This window comes from Plectropomus leopardus, chromosome 12 (assembly GCF_008729295.1).
Source record: "Plectropomus leopardus isolate mb chromosome 12, YSFRI_Pleo_2.0, whole genome shotgun sequence".
NCBI classification, from domain to species: domain Eukaryota; kingdom Metazoa; phylum Chordata; class Actinopteri; order Perciformes; family Serranidae; genus Plectropomus; species Plectropomus leopardus.
This window is the reverse complement of record NC_056474.1, coordinates 30419210-30438659: the sequence shown is the minus strand read 5'-3', so window position 1 is coordinate 30438659 and position 19450 is coordinate 30419210. Positions and strand designations below refer to the sequence as shown.

At 41.6% G+C, this 19450-nt stretch overlaps 1 protein-coding gene across 3 annotated transcripts in view; it reads right to left on the bottom strand.

Annotated features, from left to right (window-relative positions):
- Positions 1 to 5748: 5748 nt before the first annotated feature.
- The window catches only part of fam110b (family with sequence similarity 110 member B), a 52533-nt gene continuing 38831 nt past the window's right edge, over positions 5749 to 19450 (bottom strand). For 2 of the 3 annotated variants that reach the window (XM_042497701.1, XM_042497702.1), the window contains exons 2-5: positions 19133 to 19279; positions 10683 to 11323; positions 9127 to 9539; positions 5749 to 8076 (exon numbers count right to left, since the gene is read on the bottom strand). In XM_042497701.1, coding sequence (XP_042353635.1) covers positions 7194 to 8076; positions 9127 to 9539; positions 10683 to 10805 — 1419 coding nt within the window. In that variant the 5' untranslated portion in view covers positions 10806 to 11323; positions 19133 to 19279 and the 3' untranslated portion in view covers positions 5749 to 7193. Of the gene's footprint in view, positions 8077 to 9126; positions 9540 to 10682; positions 11478 to 19132; positions 19280 to 19450 lie in introns of those variants that run through there. The other variant, XM_042497703.1, reaches the window with a different exon arrangement.

Sequence of the window (19450 nt, the reverse complement as noted above, 5' to 3'; positions counted from 1 at the left end):
TTGATATTTTAAAGAAGACTGTAACTGACAAGAATTTTCAAATACCATGAACCTCATTCGTATAATATGGATTTTATTCAAATATGTATTTTGTCCTTCGAGAGTCTTTGAACTGTCCGCTGTCTGTAATGTGTCTTTACAGCCGCTAGATGGCAGCACACACCGCCTCCCAGCTGCAGGCTGCTTCATCCCATGGCTCCATATATCTGAGAGGACTCACAGCGCCGCCCTGTGGAAACACAGATAACTACAACGGAGCACAATGGGAGGTTTATGTTCCACCATTTGACTTGCAGACGCAGCAGGAGCAGGATCTGCCTCAGGATCCAGACTAAGACAGTAAACTGCTCCTATACTGAGGTCACAGGCATGCAGGTTTTCTGCAGACTGACCAATTTTACTTTTAACCCTTAGGGCCTGTCTTAATATCACACACACTCGTATCGCTCTGTGCACAAAATGCACTTTTCAAAATCAAGCTTTAAATAATATTATACATAAATATTATTTCCTATTTTCATTGACTTCATTTTAAACCATCAGTCCTAATCATAAAAAAAATTAAATTCATTTTTAGAATTTCAAACTTTTAAATACCAGCTAGCTGTTTTTCATGAACTCTGTTTGTAATTTAAAAAAAATATATATATATTAGCTCATTTCTTGGGTAAATGTTCTAATATCATAATGTAAGAATTCTGTGTTACAATTTTAAGTAAAAGTAAGTAAATAAATTCAAGAAAATGTACTCAAAGTATTAAAAGTAAAAGTACCCAATGCAGAAAATTCTAAAAAAAAAAAAATTATAAATTTAAATATAAATAATAATACGGTATAACCTACTTCTACTACTATGGGTATTATTTCACCTACTACTACTACTACTACTACTACTACCACTACGGGTATTATCATTATTCTTATTATTATTGTTATTATTTCCATTGATCCACTTGGGCTTCCAGTGGCCGTTGTTCAGCAGAGTTACAGTTTCTTTTTAAGGGATAAACACTTACACAACATAAGTGAGAGAGATGGCAAAAGAAGCCATTTATTGAAAGAATCAAAAGAAACTAAACATGAACACTTTTTTTTTTTCAATCAAGCAAAATGTAACAGTTTCCACGTCGAAAAACACAGTCAACACTACGCCTCTGAAACACTCGCGCCCGCTGTGATCGGGCAGCTCTGTACCGAGGGCAAAGAGCAAAACAGCAGTTTTTTGTTCGGAATCTTTTGTAACACATAAACCCTCAGACAGAGAAAAACTGAAATCCAGCACATGGCTTTTTGAAATCAAATATATACATTTGTTCTTACAGCATTTACACATAGAAGAAAAGAAGAAAACAAAGCAAGTACCACAGAAGAACTCTATCTGTCAATCCAAAGGTCAAAAACAAAAAAAACACACACCATGGAGACAAACTGAAGCATGATGATGCTGCCGGACAATATTGTCTTTATTAACGCGAACTGTGAGAAGCAGCAGGGGTTCCTGGGTTCCAGAGGACACACATGGGAAGGACAGATCAGGGTACCGGACAGGAACATGCTAGCACAACCCTGAGCTCAGAGCGAGGAGACGGGGGGAGGGTCTCTCCCTACTGGGCTCACTTCACTTCCACTGCGGTCTTATTTAGAAAGAAGGTTTGCATCAAAACTGAAACCTCCTACAACTCCCACAAAGCTGTGCTGCTTACACATGTTAGATGTTCTCATTGAAGCTCTCCAGCTTTTTCATGAGCTCTGAGAAAGCTTTGTCAGGAGTATAATTCTGACTCAGCATGGATTTAATCAGTATTTCATTAGAAGGTTTAAATTATTTTAAAGGACAGGTTTGGATTTTTTTTCATGTCCCTCTTAAAGGCATACTTCACCCACAAAAATGACAGCTTGTACATGAATAACTCAACATGTGTTAACTTTCTTTAGAGAGGAAAACGTTTCTCAAATGCCTCCAGTGAATGAAGAATCCAATAAACATTTTCACAAATTAAAGTCAATAGAGTCCGTGTTTTACAACGGCAAAACTCAATCAAAACATCCTGATAATAACTCACTCAATTTGTGCAGTAACGTCCATATACGATGAACCATGAGCACACGCATGCCCAGGCACGGTGGTAGGCTGTACATGTCTGTTTGTACTGACATGTTTTCAATGTAAATACTTTCGTATATTTTCAGGAAGTACTGAGAATAGGACTGGATAAATGAGACTTATCTTATACTGAAAGAGTTATTTTAGAGTTTGTAAGGGGATATTTTGATATAGTTTTGCTGTTTTTAAATGCCGTCCCCAATGACTTCGATTCATCAAGAATGAACACTTTTTTTGACTGCGAGTTCTCTGTGGCTTAAAGCAGTTGAATTTATTTAGTAATTGCCAAAAATGCAAGAGGAATCTAACGTTTTGTTTTTTGTTTTTTTTTTTACAAAGTACGGGTTGAGTTAAAACTGTTAAGCTTTGTGGCGAACAACTCTCCATCAGAGGAACATCCTTCAAGTGTTAATTTTTTTCTTGTTGATGAAGTTTAACTCGGGCATAGTAAAGGCTATGTAGTATGTGTCTTGGGGCCATTTGTGGCACTTAGATTTTGAAACTGACCCACCAAAAATGGAAGTGATTTTGGTCAGAATTCCCCATACTGTTTGGGATTGTTGTAATGTGAAATGTCTGAATTCATAGCAGTTTTTTGCAATATAAGTTGGAATGTTTACAGGCGTTATATTTGTAGGGCTGGACCCAAATATTCTGCAATTGGAGTATTCATTGCTTAGTTAGGTATTCAGTTGAAATGGTAAATGATGGTAAAAGATTGTGATTGACATGTTATACCATTGTCATTGTTTAAAAAGTGATGCCAACGCATACGTTTTATGTCACACTAGAGGCGGGCGCTGGTGTTAAATTTCCCACCCGTCATGCCTCTTTTGGCTGCGGGATGCTGCGATGCAGTGTCTAATCACACACTGGAGTAGAATGATGCCGCTGTCAGTTGGTTCTATGTAAAAATGCAGGGCAGTATAACGGGGGACACTGTTGCTGCGCTATAGCGCTATCTATGTGTAAAAGTGGCTTGAGAGAGAGGCTGAGCGTATCAATACTCTGCATGCAACTCTACAATGAAATTAGATTTTATAGTTTTAAATTGTGATAAAGTTACAAAGATTAGGCAAAATTGCATGGTTGTGCAGCATTCATAGGGACTGGCTGAATTTGTGTTACCTGTTGCCATTGCAACATCACAAAATCCTGGAGGGGCTGTAGAGTGTACATGGTGGGTTGGATGACTGCAAGCCTATTTCTACCTCTGATGACTCTGGCAACATGTTTTACTATCATTTTACCACTTTTTATGATATACTGCCACCATGTGCACTCCAAAGCATCAAACACACACTGACAATACCAGTTGTGTTTTGTCTATATATATCTATAATGAGGTGAAGTGAGCTCAGCAGGGTAGTTGTTGCTGTTGACAAACTGAAGCAGAGTTGCAGCACAGATTTAAGGTGAGGTGGAGGCAGTTGTCGGGGTACACAGACTCACTGACAGTTGGTAGACGCTGACTGAGGCGCTGCATTCACACCGATATGGCTTCAGGCCTTGAGACATGTCAGCGATGGGCAGACATGTACACAGATGATGGGGGTCAGGGTGGAGGTGTACTCGGTAATCCCTTCCCGCTCATTATCAGGGAACACACGAAGAGTAAAGCAACAGGTTTGTCCCTGTGAGGACTCAGAGACAGGCAGACAGACAGCTGCAGAGAGACAAAGCAGAGCTGAGGGCATTGACAAGGTGCTCATCATGAACGCAGTCTAAAGTGTTGCTGCTGGAGTTCCTTCTCTGTGTGGTCTAGGATGCGACTTACAGTACAAGCAACTATAAACACCCCAAATCTGAACGCTGACATGTAAAAATAACCACAATCACCCTCCACTGTCCTATGCTATTAATGTTCTGTAATATGTCCTGTAGTAGTGAGCAGACAGTTGGGTTAGTATTGCTTTCAGAGTATCTTTATAGTGCCTGGTGGTCTACATAATCACAGCTTTTACTAACACTGTTTTGAAAGGAGAGTTTCGGTGTCCTGCTGGAGGCTCGTGTGACACACTCAGGGATTCTCTGCTTCCTCCACTTTTGAACGATCCCACAGATTTGTATTCAGGATGTATGCAAGACAAGTCATTTAGTGCCAAGTGAAGAGTTGAAGCCACATGTAATATGAGTAAAGGTCTGATTGTTTAGGTCACTTTAAAACCTATGGCTTGGTTCATTCGCCTCACACCAAAGATCAAAGATAATGCACAGAAGTGGTCTTTTTCACGTCCTAACTGACCAATCACATGTAAACAAAGAGGAGTAAACGTGAAGTCATATAGACTGACCAGTGGCTCACTGATTGGACAGGTATGATGTTGTCATTTTGCATCATCAGAGTTTGTGTTTATGTGCAACTTTCTGGCAGTGACACGGCTACATGTGGCAATGCAGTTCTCCATGTCGGTTTGGTACGTCTGGGCCTTTAAGGTCTCTTTGTGGTCTTAATTGAAGAGAATAAAGACACTCTACAAATCAGATCAAGAAAATGATAAAAGAGTAATGTTTCTTTATCAAGGAAACTATCTCACATACTGTCTTGCATTCATAATAGACAGCAGCACACTGGCCAGCAGCTATGAGTGTCAGTTAGCCTTGTAGTTTGTAAGTAAACCAGCTTTCTTTACAGCTGGAGATATTGACAGTTTCTCACATTACAAAAGGCTGATTAAAAAGGTCAGACGCAAAGGCACCCTAAGACAGCATCATACAATATTTAGTACATTTAACCATTGACCAAATCTCACTATTTTAGTGCCAAAAATCCCCCAATCAACATGTATTCATTCTTTGATTGATAAATGTAGGGGCTGTTGTCAGTGTGGAACAGCCTCTGAAAAACCTCAGCCTATCACAGGACACTAAAACTCTCCAGTGACATGTTTTGTTTGTTGACATGAACAGACTGAAGACAAACGTGTTAATTATTCATCAGCATAATGATATGATGGTGTACAGATAAGTATCCTTTCAAGACTGTATTTTATACTGTGTGTGTATCTGTCCAAATCCCTCGGTGTCAATGTCCTCCGTGTCCTTCGTCACTCACTCATCACACACTTCAAGGCCTTCATTCAGAGCTATTACAATATCCAGATAACAAGAGCTAAAGCTTCATCAAAGCTAGCTTACCAGCATTTGTGTTTCAAGAGTATCGACTGAACTGAGCCAACTTCATGACCGTCACACGGTGTACCAGCATCATTCACTTCCCAAAGTGATTTCTCATTTTTGACAGATAGAGTTCAGAGTCTGTTTTGCAAAGATGTCTGGACCCTTTTGAAAGTGTGTTTAAACTGAGACATCAACACTATGACACAGGCCTTTCTCAGAGTGGACATTTGACTTGTTGTTGGAGGAAAGCATCGGTGGAATTCTTAATGGTAACCAACCAGTGAGTAGCAAGTCTCAGTTTACAAAGAAGCTATGGTGCCAGTTGCTGAAGTCAGTTAGGGTTGTCACTTTTTATCTGAAATTCAAATTATGGTTCGATTGTGGGTAAATTGTTTTGACCTGGGGGTCACCTGGTAGCATGAGCAGCCCATTTAGGCAGCGGCCTGGGTTCAACTCTGACCTGTGGTCCTTTGTTGACAATAGACAACTTACACCGGGTTCACACTGGACGCAGAAGAGTTGCACAGCCACCTGTCAGTGGTCACCTGGCCCTTTACACCAGAAATGCATTTCTCTGCGTCGTTCAACCAGCGATCGAGCTCCTCTGCTATGTTTTAATCACATGGAGAGCTGTGTCTCTGCCTGCTTGTGTGTCCATCTTTGTGTGTCTGCTCGTCTCTCTCCCTCTTTGTTTAGACACAACAGACAAACATATGGACGCATATTTTGTCATATATCAGAAGCAGACCGTGTTTACCAAATTTAATTCACACTTTAGTTTACAATTTATTTTCAGTGTGTTTTCTGCCAGATCTGCTTGCATGAAAAGATGCAGATGATTAACCGGCCTGGGTGCTCTGTGCCGTGCTGGACACAGTGTGAATCGTGCCTCCAGGAAGTGTGCCAGGCTTTGAAGCAAATTTTAAAAGTGGTTAAAAGTGGAATGACACCATCTGGGTCAGTCATGTGATGCCCACAAACCCAGAAAGACTTTTTTCCACTGACTTAGACTGGGAAAGAGATGTCTAAAAATCAGCGGATACATTTTTTGTGAGCGTCAAAATCCCTGTGAAATGACAAATTTCACAAGATTTAAGTCACTCAGTCCGATAACATTTAGAAAGTCTTAAAGAGCTGCAAGATCCAATTCTTTTCAAGCTAGCAAAGAGCTAATCAAGAAATCAGTTGCTCTGCAGGCAGAAGTTACCCGCTCAGGCACACTTGGTCGTGCTCAACCGGCATAAGTCTCTAGTGCACATGAATCATGGGCCTGGTAATGCAGAAGATGCAGGTACTTTCATACTGGGAAAATAGAGATTTTATTTTTGTCAAACCATGGCCATCAGAGTGGCCGTGCCCCCGCATCGCCCTTTGGGGGCAGCACTGAGGACAGAGACTGCAGAACAGAGGTTGGAGCCAGTGTGGATTGAACTGATAGTTAGCGAGCTATGTAGGAAGATAATCTCCCTTCCAATTCTTTGATAAATCAAGATGTACTCTCTGAGAAAGGCCTTTAACCCTTTGTAGGGAGGTGGTCACTTTATGGGTCCTTGGTCAATCGCAGTGCATTTCGCTCTTGTTGCTCAAGCAATTTGACAATCGGATTATTTAGTGTCCGTAGATAAACAATTCAACTAGTCAGAATTCAGACATGTCCCATGTTGGTTTGTCTCTCCAGCCTGAACATTGTGTTCATATGACTGTCCAAGTTTTAGTTCTTGCTGTTCTTATTGTTCTTGTTGTTCTAAACCTAAATGCATTAGAGTCCTCATCTCTTCATCAATTTCTAAACAGATTGCTGTCTGTTTTCTCACCAAGTTTGTCTCCTCCATCTATTCACTCATCCATCTATACTTTTTGACCAAGATCACAGTCTCTAAACCTGTAAGAAAGGTCCATCTATTGATTCTGAAACACAGGGCAGTTTGTCTTTAGTTTGCAGTATATCCAATCCACTGTAGGTACTGTCCTAGACATGTGAGACTTTTTGCGTCTCTCTTGCCTGTTTGATGCTATACAGCCATTTAATGACTCTCGCATTTCGCTCCACAGCCGAGATGCCATATGGAACGCGCTCCCCAGCCTCCTCCTCCTCGTCCTCGTCCCCATCTGACAGTCCATCATTGGAGGATCTCCGCGACCGGTCGCAGTCAGAGGAGATCATTGAAGCTGATCGGAAGTTCAGGCTGACGATGTCCGAGTTGGCCCGCGCAAAGTTCTCTGGACCGACTGCCTCCAGCTCCTCGGGGTCAAGCCCGCAGTAGTTAAAAAAGCGTTCCACGTCCGCTCCAGCGCGGGCATACCGGTCTGACAGGTCTGATTTAGATCTGTGTAGCGAAGAGCGGCGAGCTACGGATGTACCAAGCTCAAGCTCCAGGTTGGCATCGGCTGAAGTATTGGGAGGATCTCCAAAATCACAAGGCAGCGACTGAGGGGTGGTGTTATCACAGAGCGAGGGGGATGGAGTCGGGCGAGGGGGAGGCAGTGACAAGGAAAGTGCGGGAGGAGGAAGCGAGGCGGGGTTGGGTTTTGGAGGGAGGGGCGGAGCTGAGGAGCTGCTGGATCGGGCCGTGCGGAGCGGCTTGCCGTTGCACAGTCGCAGGAGGTCAGAGGAGGAGTGGGAGGTGAGTAGAGGCGGTAATGGTGAGCGAGAACGATCTATAACTCCTTCACCTCGTCTGCTCAGGTTGAGGTTTCCTCCCTGTTGTGGACTGCGACGTCCCCCGCTATTGATGGGAGGGACCTTCAGGGAATGGGAGAAGGATCTGAGGGAGTGTGAGGTGCTTGGACTGGGAGCTGAGTCTGGTGGCTGCTCATTAAGCGTCATAGTAGATCGGTAGGTTAACGGCATCCTAGGAGCAGAAAACACAGAGATAAATGCAACATAATGCGGTAGAATCGGGGAGAAAGAAAATTTTCATTTTTTATTTTTATCACTACCTCTCGTTTTTAAGTGCCCCTTGGGACAGTGTTACAAGGAAAATTGGTTCATATTTTTCCTTATGAAATCGGACAACCCTTTCACACGCTCAATACGTTTTCATGCACAGTTAAGTCAAACTACAGTTATACCTCAATTAGGCCAATTAATTGGACTACTGTCCTTGTCCCAGTATACAAGTCAAGTCAAGTCAATTTTATTTATAAAGCCCATTTTCACAAAACACAGTTTGCCTCAGAGATCTTTACAGCATACGACAACCCTCTGCCATTAGACCCTCCCATCGACTAAGGAAGAGCGGCAGAGGATGATGAGGGAAATTAGTGGAAACGTGGCTTATAATAACTTTGCTTTCATTGATTTGTTTTAAGCCGCCAAAAAAGTCGATGTCAGTTTAAGTGTACGCTATATTTAGAATATTTTCAGGGCTTTACCTTGCCATAAAATAGCCCTAATTGACATGGATTACAAGCCATTACATCAAAAACACCAGACTCCACTGAGAAAAACATTTACTCATTTTACTCCAGTGAACAGCTGAGCTGCTGCTCTTCAACTGCCTCCATCAGCTGTTGTGGAAGGTAAAGAGGAGACAATATTACAATATGATGAACACTTAACTGATAGTGATTTTTTTAGGTGATTAAAACATGTTTTGCTGCAGCTGCGCTCACAGCAGGACATCGCTTAGCTTCTGTGCCAGTGTTGTGGGACTGTACTTTATTTATAAGAGGAGGAAGTTCTGAATTCAGGTTTCAAAGGGCTAACACCACCAGCGTGTTATTACCATGACAGGGCATATGATATACAATGAGCAAATAATGCCGTCATGTTCAATTATCCCAACAGTCTTTGTATCAGGGAAAATAAAGGACATTTCAGTCAAGGTGACCTACTTTCAGTAAATGTGTTTGAACATAAAAACAGCTCACATTGCTTAAATATTAAAGCAGTAACTTACCCTGATGGCGTCCAACTCCTGGGCATTCCACCTGATGACCTCATCAACACAGCACTCTTAGCCCCGCCTCCTAGTCCCTCGGACCCAGCTCCTGAAGAGGACGATGAGTTCAGCAGGTTTTTAAGGATCTCCAGATTTAAATTCTCCCGTTTGCTGCTGCCGCTGCTTGTTGCACATGTGTCTGACTTGGCATTGTTATTGGACGCTTTGAATGGTATCCCGCCTCCATTTCCTCCTCCACCAATCCCTGAGCCTCTCTTAGACAGGAGGGCGTGACCGACGGGAGGCTTTGCCAGAATGGGTGGTTTGATTGGCTCCTGCTTGGCGTTGATGACCTCCTGGCTCTTGACATACTTGGCCTTGTCAGCTTCTAGTCTCTCAACAGCACTGAGGCGCTTTGGGTTAGGCTCCACCTGAGACACACATGAAGAAAAATATGTTAATTGTTGTGTAACCAACTCTCAATCACTCAAAATTTTTCCACATTGTCAAAATCTGCTAAGTATTCAGCCATGACATTGAAAATATCTGGGAGAACACAACATAAGAAAAAAGAGCCCCGATATGTTTACTGTGGTGCAGCCGACCATCAACAGTCACCTGGCAGTTCACACCAGACGCGCATTTCTCCATACCAGTCAGCAAGTGATTTAATCACATGGAGAGCTCTGTCTCTGTCTGCTTGTATGTCTCTGTGTGTGCCTGTGTGTCTGCTCGTCTCTCCCTATATATATCTCCCTTCAACCAGCCCAAAAGAGCACATGTCACCCCGCTGCTAATTTCTCTTCACTGGCTTCCAGTGGCAGCCAGAATCAAATTCAAAGCACTTCTCTTGGCTTACAAAACAATCACAAGAACTGCTCCAGCCTACCTGGAATCCCTGATCCAGGTCTACTCTCCTTCTCGCCCACTACGCTCTGCATGCGAAAGACGCCTGGTGCTTCCAGCCCAGCACGGCTCTAAATCTCTAGCCAGACTCTTCTCTTCTGTTGTTCCCAAATGGTGGAACAAACTTCTAAACTCTGTGCGTTCTGCTGAGTCCCTTTCTACTTTTAAGAGACAATTGAAAACTCAATTTTTCCGAGAACACCTAGGCACTTAACCTGACTCTTCTCCTCTTTGCCCTTTGGGGTAGAGTAAGTCAGATGGTCCAAAACCCAGCACCTAATGATTATCTAGCACTGACAAAGTTGTGTGATGTTGTATGTTGACTGTCATCGTAAGTAGTGATACTGAGATTGCTGAATCTCAGATGCTGAGATCGCTACTGGTTATTACTTTGGTTTCCAAAAAAAAAAAAAAGGGGGTGGGGGGTGTGTGTGTGCGGCACTTCTTCTGCCACTAGATGGCAATACCTGTGACCAATCACACCTGAAGCACTTTTTGCACTTACTAAGGGTTTTTTCCTTAAGTCTAAATTCTTGCTTATGTTGTACGTCGCTTTGGATAAAAGCGTCTGCTAAATGAAATTGTAGAATTGTAGAATATATACGCACACACACACACACACACACACACACGCTTAGCTGATTCCGCAGTGTAATGTTGTACAGTACCTGTCTCCTGAAGTATTCAGGGCCCTTATTGAGGATGCGGAGGGGTACGGCAGAGCCAAAGGCCGAAGCCGGGCCAGCGGCCTTGCTATCTGGCAGGGCTGGAGCCAGAGTCTCTGTCGGCATGGCAACAAGGCGACTGGGGTGGCCGGCCGTGGTGGCAGCGGGTGCGGGGGGGTCGACAGAGGGCGGGGGCACCGGAGGACCCCCAAAACATGAAGACACAAGGTGGAGAGGAGAAAGTCTAGAAAGAGATGAAGCCCCTGGCCCTCCTCATCACCTGTGGGACCCTGTGAGCCAGACTCTGGGCTGGGGGGGCTGCAAAAGCACTGGATTTAAATATACTACTGCATTGCCTTAGTAGAAAGATCTCTGTCAGCAGCTCCACTACTGAAACCACTGATTATACTGGTGTTCACTGAGACGTCTACTGATCTCTTCATCAAGATAGATGGATAGAAAGAGAGTGAACGAGTGCAGTGACAGAATGGAAAGGAGAAAAAAGAGTGATGAATGTGTTTCTGTGCAGTGGTGTGGATGAGTGCTTCCACAGGGCCAAAAGAAAAAGCAGAGGATAGTGGGAAAGGAAAGCCCTGCTGCCTCTCCACGATGGCTTCAGCTCTTCCCTCAGCTCGCCACGCGATCTGAAAGAGGCAAAAACAGGAGAGAGACAGAGACAGCCAATGGGGTTCGAGTTAGACTGTGACATCACGCACATAGCAACAATAGCAGGAATAGCTAGGACAAACATACCGGACATACGCACACGCACGCACACACGCGCGCGCGCAAGCACACACACACACACAAACACATGCACACAGTCTACTTGCACTTACTAGCTCTGTTTAAGAAAGCTGACTGTGTAAAGTACCAGGTGCTTAATGAATAGTTGAAATCAGTTCTGATGACAAACAGAAATATGAAAGTTTTCATTTAAATGTTTAGTCGTGAAGGATAAATGACAGAACACCAGGCTGTTTTCCACAAAGAGCTCATGTTCCCACTGGAGCTGCCCACTCAGTCACTCTGTGGTCTCTAAGCAGCAGTTGGGGCTTCAGTGCTTTGCTCAAGGGCACCCAGTGGTGGTCTCAATAAGAGAGGACACCAAGTTGGACACTGAGGGTGCAGCCACTGAAAATCTTGGGGTGGCATAGAAAAACCAAAAGCCATAACTGAATTTCAGGAATTTTATTATGTTGTATAAGTATATAGTTACAAGTATGTCAATATGGAGAGTAAGGAATCTTTTATTTATATACTTCAGTTTCTTCTTGTACAGTTAAGGTGTATTTTGTAAGATCTGGACATAATTTTAGATTAAAACCACAGACTGTATATAAAGATGGACAACATGACAGCTTCTCCACAGTTTAACATTTCAAAGTGGATCGCCCCCTGGTGTTTGTCTGCAGTATAGGTCATTAAGCCCTCCCTTCCATGTTAGTGAATGGACTTAGGCCAAAAAAAACTAAAAGAACATGCCAAATACATTCTTCCCAAAGATGGTTTCTGTCACTGAAGGTAGTTCTCATCACCCTGATGTTTGTTCAAGTGTTTGTTTTCATGATTAGTTTAGTGTTAATGAGTTATTCAATTCTACAAAAAGGGGATTTTTGGCCATGATTGACAGCTGTGAAAGCCAATCCATGGGTTCGTATACAATGGAGCTACTCGCAACTGGTTTTGATGGGTGTTTTGGCACAAACTCCCCTACTGCTGATATTGCTACTGTGCAGAGTCCGGCTCTCACTAGCACAAGATGGAAGCATCCGTATCTTGGATATTTTAGCCTCACTTTAGCATAGCCGGGGGAAGGTGGGGACGCGTCGTCCATCTTTATATACAGTCTTTGTTGAAAACATTCAAAAAATGATCTAACCCTATCAACAGAGTGTGAAGAAATAACACCCTATGAAGTTGTATCCTAGATGCCTATGCATTGTATTGTAGAGATATTCAATGCTAAGCAGCCAAATAACGTGCAGATAAAAAAAAATAGAAAAAAAGCTAGTAAAAAGCTAAATTGATGTCAGAAGATAGCCGATAGGTTCCAAGATTGCATGTCAGCCAATGTGTTGTCCTTTCACTCTCCACATGACCTGTTTACCTGCAGGCAACAAAAATCCACTCAAAGTTGATTGGATTATTTGGACAGCAGATATGACCAAACTGTGCATTGATCTACAGTAACTCTAACTGAATAAACAAAAAGTAATTATATGCTCCTGTAAGTCTTCCTATGAAATAATGTGTGTAGAACAGAAGTTGAATGTGTGGGTTAATGTGTTGGAAGATGTCGTCAGTGTTGGAGCAGTGCAGTTTGGAGTCATCCACTCACAACTAAAAGGCTCTAATAATTGGACCTTTGCATGCCAGTTATGTTCCCAAGGTTCCCACTGACCTCCAACAACTCAGCCATTATCTGTGTCACTACTGTAAAACCTTTATTGTCTTTATATATCAGTGCAGATACATACACACACCTCACCTGCTCACATTACCACTCATTAAGTTAGACTGTTACGGTGCTGTGGTAACAGTTTAACTTAATGACTGAAAAAGCAGAATGCTGGTGGCTTATATGAACGCCTTGACAATCTATGCTAGATACTTGTGATAGAGTTATTTTATATATCCCACGAGGAACAAGCCACAATACATCAAGTATTTTTGATATATTGCCAACCCCTACATGCCCTGTTAGTAAACAGGGATGTCCTGTTTCCCTTTGAGAGTTTATTTAACAGTATCAATACATTTTGTGCACAATATTATTTAAGCAATGAATGTAAAATAAGAAATGGAACACAGTAGATTCTCCATCCTATTTCAACAGCCTCCTATAATCTGATACAACTTCTGTTTGCAGGCACGCAGGCACGCAGGCACGCACACACACACACACACACACGCAGCATGTGGATTATGTCTTTTTAAATCTGGGAATATGAAGCCGCTGATATTGGATTGAATATTAATTATGAATATGAAAGCGTCTGGTGGTCTGCTTGTGTGTATCATCTATTTTCTTAAAATGGTGTGTGTCTGTGTGTGTGAGAGGGACTGATTAAAATCTAATCTGCCATCCAAATCCATCCCCTGCAGAGATGGCTCACATATGCATGCATCCACGCAACACACACACACACACACACACACACACACACACACACACACACACACACACACACACGCCTCTCTAGGATTATAAATCCTCTGAAGCAACCTGGGAAAAAGCAGCATTTGCATAATATGCTGAGGCATTGAATTGTCAACCCTTCAAAGTGAACTGCATTGATTTGAGAGTGTGCTGCAGTCTTCTGTCTGCATGAGAAAAATGAAAGCAAAGTGTCATTAACTGACTGATATAAGTGGCTGGATGGTTGGTGTGTGTTCTGCAGTAAAGGGGGAAAAGTGTTGTTGTGTTTTGTTACTAGCATTCAGTCTGCAGCAGAGGAGTTCAGCCTCTCAGCTGCAATGTTAATAACAGGGAGTGTCAGCATCAGCCACAACTTTTTATGTATTTACTCACAAAATGCCTCCCCTTCATCTTGCAAAGCTGATTGTTGGAGAGGACCTTACGCTCATTCTCAGATTCATACTTGTATTTAAGCTTTCATGTTTCTACAGTAGCCCAGAGTGGACAAACCAAACCCTGGCTTTAGTGGACATTCATGTTTTCTTGGCAGCCATCGTCGTTAGAGGATTTTGAGTGTATTTAATAGTTTGAATCAGCTGCATTGTTTTGGACAGAAAGAGACTTCTATGGATAATTCAGCTCAGGGTAAAAACCTCCTGAAAAACAGACACTGACAGAGTTCAAACCAGGACAAGTTTCACCTGGTTGCAATCTGCACAACATCCTTTTGCCGAGTAGGACAGGTACCTGGATCAGCATCCCCCATTGCAGTCCTGGACCATCATCACAATCAACCAATCACAGCCCTCTGACATCATTGATGTGCTGCTACAGGGCTTCTTTCAAAATTCATTTGTGCCTCTTCATAGCTAAACTAGGTTTTCCAGATTGCAGTTAGTAAAATTAAACAATATCCTCGGCATCACGGAATAAAATGCTTATGCTAACTACTAGCCTAAACTATTGTTCACTATCATTAAAGAGAAAGGATAATATTATTGTTCAGCTGCAAAGACCAGGAATTAACACATTTCCCTCCTTTTTTATAGCCTACTAAAAACATTGTTTCTTTGCTTTTTGTAACATTGCAGTGCTAGTTTTGATCTTGGATCAATTCTTTAGGCCTATCACTTCCATGTTGAACCTTAATAATTTGATATTTTTAAATACACAATGCAAAAGGAGGGAACTAACTTGTTGATTGCAGGTCTTCTTGACTGAAAAAAAAAAAAATTATTCTAACTCTTCAATGTTAGTGAATATTATTCTATTTTTAAGGTTATCTCGGCCCATCACTGCCATGTTGACGCTGGATAACTTGTTTATGTTGATCCAGGACCATCAACATCATGTTGACCAGAGATTATTTGTATGAGTTAATCCAGGACCATCATGTTGAGCCTATGAAATTTGCTTATATTGATCTTGGACTATTATCGCCATCTTGATCCTGAACAGAACTGCTTGTGCTGATCCAGGACTATCACTGCCATGTTTCCATCAACATAAACAAATTATCCAGGATCAACATGGCAATGATCCTGGATCAACACTAAAACTGCAATCTTGCAAAAAATTTTTTTAAAAAAACAAACAAAAAACAAAAAACATATTCTGAATAGGCTAGGCTATAAAAAACGGAGGGAGAATGTGTTAATCGCTGGTCTTTGCAACTAAACAATATTATCCTGACTCTTTAATGTTAGTAAAAAATATTCTTGCGTACTGGCAAGCCCACTCGTAAGCATAGCATACCTAGTTATCAAGCTAACTCACTAATATTCTAGGCCATTGATAAGCTTCTTTGTTAGCATAGCCTACCCAGTTAGCAAGCTAACTTGCTAAACCTGCTGTCATCCCATAAGGATTTTGTTAAGTGTTACTGAGGACTATATTTTACTTAACTATTTTCAATTTTGAAAACTGAAAAGAAGCAAAAAGGAATTTTGAAAAAAAGCAAAGTGGCAGGAAACGGATGATGTCAGAAGGCTGTGGTTGGTTGATTGCATGTTGGTCCAGGATCACAATGTGGCATGTTGATCCAGGAACATGTCCTGCTTGGCTAAATCACGTTGAGCCTTGTGATCTGCGATCATCACCACTAGATGCCACTAAATGCCTTTTTATCTTATACACCAGGCCTTTAAGGTATGAAATCCAAATGAGCCTAAAGATTTATTGAAGGTGATCTGCAAGATAAACCCCTAATTTTTGTTACCTTTTTACAAAAAAACGTTTTTGGGCATTTGTAAAAAGTTTCAGTATTGTTAATATTTTTTCTGAATCCAATTTCACCCACACCTAACCACAGTGTGTTGTTTCTGAAGCCTAACACATATGGTGCAGAGTGTTAAATAAATTAACAATCTACAGTTCGAAGGTAAATTTGGACCTTTTAGGGATCTGTAAATGTGATGTAGTATGTGATTACTCTGTGATCCCAGTACTGAACAGAGCCATATGTTTCTAGTTTACCACAGGCACACAACACCGATAAACACACACACACGCACACATATACACACTGAAGGACTGATTTCATTTGGATTAGGAACATGTGTCTTGCTCATTTCCTGCAGAACACAGTATCAGACAAAGAAAGTAGAGAAAAGGTGAACCAACAGTAAATCTTTATCTACTTCTAATATCAAACACACATTTCTCTCCCTTCTTTCCCTCTGTAACCTTCCCATACTGAATCTAACTCATTCTGAGCATATCATTAGTCTATGTGATTAGTCTGCATTTCTCTTGCTTCAGAAATCAAAGCTAAAAATCAGCTAACACACTCTCTCTCTAAACACATGATAGTCATGAGAGACGGAGTGGGTTTTAGTCCTGATGCCTGCAGGCCTATTCTTTCCCAGAAAACACTTGGCTGTTGTTCATTTCTGGCTTTATGAATTGCATTGTCTTATTATTGTGTTTACCAGGAATCAGATGCTGGCTGTAGGATAGCTGAGGCAGGACTCACACTGTGTGTCTCTACACCAGTGATACTCAATATATGACCCGTGGGCCAAATCTGGCCCCCAATAACGTGCCAGGTGGCCCCCCAACCATTTTCTAGTTCACAATAAAAATAAAGTGACTCACACTGGGATTTTTTTCTGTTCTTTCAGTGTACATATGCCAGAGTGCATAAAACAGCATCAAAAGAGAGCTTGTTCTTCAAAAAAGTGATAATGAGGATCCACCCCCCCCCACTAAAATTCTAGAAAAGTCCTAAAATACTACAAATGTGCTAAATTCCTAGACACATCCCCAAACCCATGGAATTTCCTAATATCCCAGAGACATCTTAAAATCCCAGAAATGTCCTAAAATCCCAGAAATACCCAAAAATCCTAGAAATGTCCTAAAATTCTTGAAACATCCTAAAATCCAAGAAAAGTCGTAAAATCCTAGAAACATCCTAAAATCTAAGAAATGTCCTAAAATGCCAGAAACATTCTCAAATACAAGAAATCTCCTACAAGCCTAGAGCATGTATGGGGCTGCTGTGAATGTTACGGTTTGTGGTAATTAGTCGGGATTATTTAACGTGATGACCTGGTTTACCCACAAGTTAGCATCAGACTGCGTACAATTTCATTTTAGTGTCTCCCCCCTTCACTACTACCTCCCCTCTTTCCTCTTGTTTTAGGTCTCTCTCATGTATCACCACTGGGCCTACAGCCAGGAATCAATAGCAAACACACACACACACACACACACACACACACACAAACACAAACAGAGAGAGACCCTCTAGCTCTTTCTATGTCTCGTGTTTGCAGCATTTTGAGTAGAGGCAGCAGAGAAAGCAACCACACTCCCAGCAGCAGGAACCAGTGCACTCCATATTCTCACCACTACTCACCATAGTTCACTGTTCCCTTTCAGTGGTTGAACTTCCCAAGTACAATGACCAAACCTCAACAAGATGCTGTTGTTATCACAACCTGACCAGTAAAGAGGAAGACTGTGGTTTCTTAACATATGAATCGAGTTTTCTGGTTACAGAGCCAGAGCACAGGTGTTACTAATAACATTAATGAAGGTGTGCTCGTGAGTCATTCCAATGAGTCAGCTCACACAACAGCAGGACCCTGGAACTGACTCAACCAAATGGAATGCAGCCATTATTGATGTAATTAGTTACACCTGTTGTTTTCTGCTTGTCTGCTGTGAAACAGGTCCATTCTCACAATCCATATTTATCACACAATAATAAGTATCGGTGTGATGTGACATGTCAGCTGATAAAAAACAGAAATGTCAGTTCAGAATGATCACAGATATGTTTGAGGCCATATAGAAACAGGGTTTTTAGTACAATATCCACCAGGGAGCACTGTAAGGGAACTTTGTACATCTTCATGAAAATTCAGAAAAAATAAAACCAAATAAATGTAAAAAATGGTAAAACGAGAGCACAGTTACTGTAAGAAATAGAACTAAAGCATCTGTGTGTAACAAATCCTTCCAAGTGTCTTGGTGATAATAATAAATGAAAATGTATGCTCTAGGAATCTACGAAAGGGCTGCTTCACCTCTTAGTCAAGTATAAATCTGATTTAAGTCGTGCTGATAACTGATAAAAGTAAAAGATGGGCTAGTTCTGACACATTACTTTCTGGTTCGCAGGGCATAAAGAACTTGCAATGTAATCAACACTACAGACTTGTAATAATGTGTTGTTAAGAGGTCATGGTCATTTTAGACATTTCTGTGAGACCAGGCTGTAGGCTTCTTATTGAATCTTAAAAAGAGTGCAATAAAGAGAGACAGTCAGAAGACGAGACAAATAGTGGACAAAACAGAGAGGAAGCTTTAAAGAGAAGCATCTACACTTTGTCATTCTCAGTTTTCTTTTGCAACACTCAAACATCAGAGTCACTATGAAGACCTGAGGACTGTGTTGTCTCATGGTGTGTAAAAAAAGCATCTCAAATGAAGTATCAATATTCACTATCTGTCTAATTAACTCTGTAATGCACATGACCTCCTTAGTATCTGGGAATATTTTCTGCTGGTTAACATTTGTTTGCGTGCTGGTGATAATGGTTTCAGTTTGTGGAAATGGATTAAATTAAAAAGAAATTACATATTTGGATGGGCACTCTATGCAACAGTTAACGGTTGGCCTCATCATAGCCTATTTATTACCAGAGGATTCATTTGTTGATGCACTGTCTTGGTTTTCTAATTAATTTTATTTGGTATAGGTTTTTTGTGTGGAAGATTGTCATTTCTCCAATCAATGTTACTAACAAACAGAAACAGGGTTAGCATCTCAATTTTTTTTGCCAAATTAAAAAAGGTTTACCAGGTTGGAGGTGTCCTGTTGGCTGGACAGCGGTCTTGATTGAGCCTATTGGGTACGTCAGTGCTTCAAGATTTAGCTATTGGCCGTCAGAACTGGACCCCTCCCCCTCCTCCTCCAGGTGCTGCAGGTTGTCAGCGGGTGCCACAGCTATCAATAAAAAAGCACAAATGACAATTGTTAAAAGAAAAACATCCTAAGTCTGTAAGAGTCTAATGATTGGTCAAATTACTGACAGCATTATACAACAGAACCAGCAGCAGCTTGTGCATCGCTGCTGCTGACTTGACTCAAGACATGGCAGTGTCTCGACAGGGGACG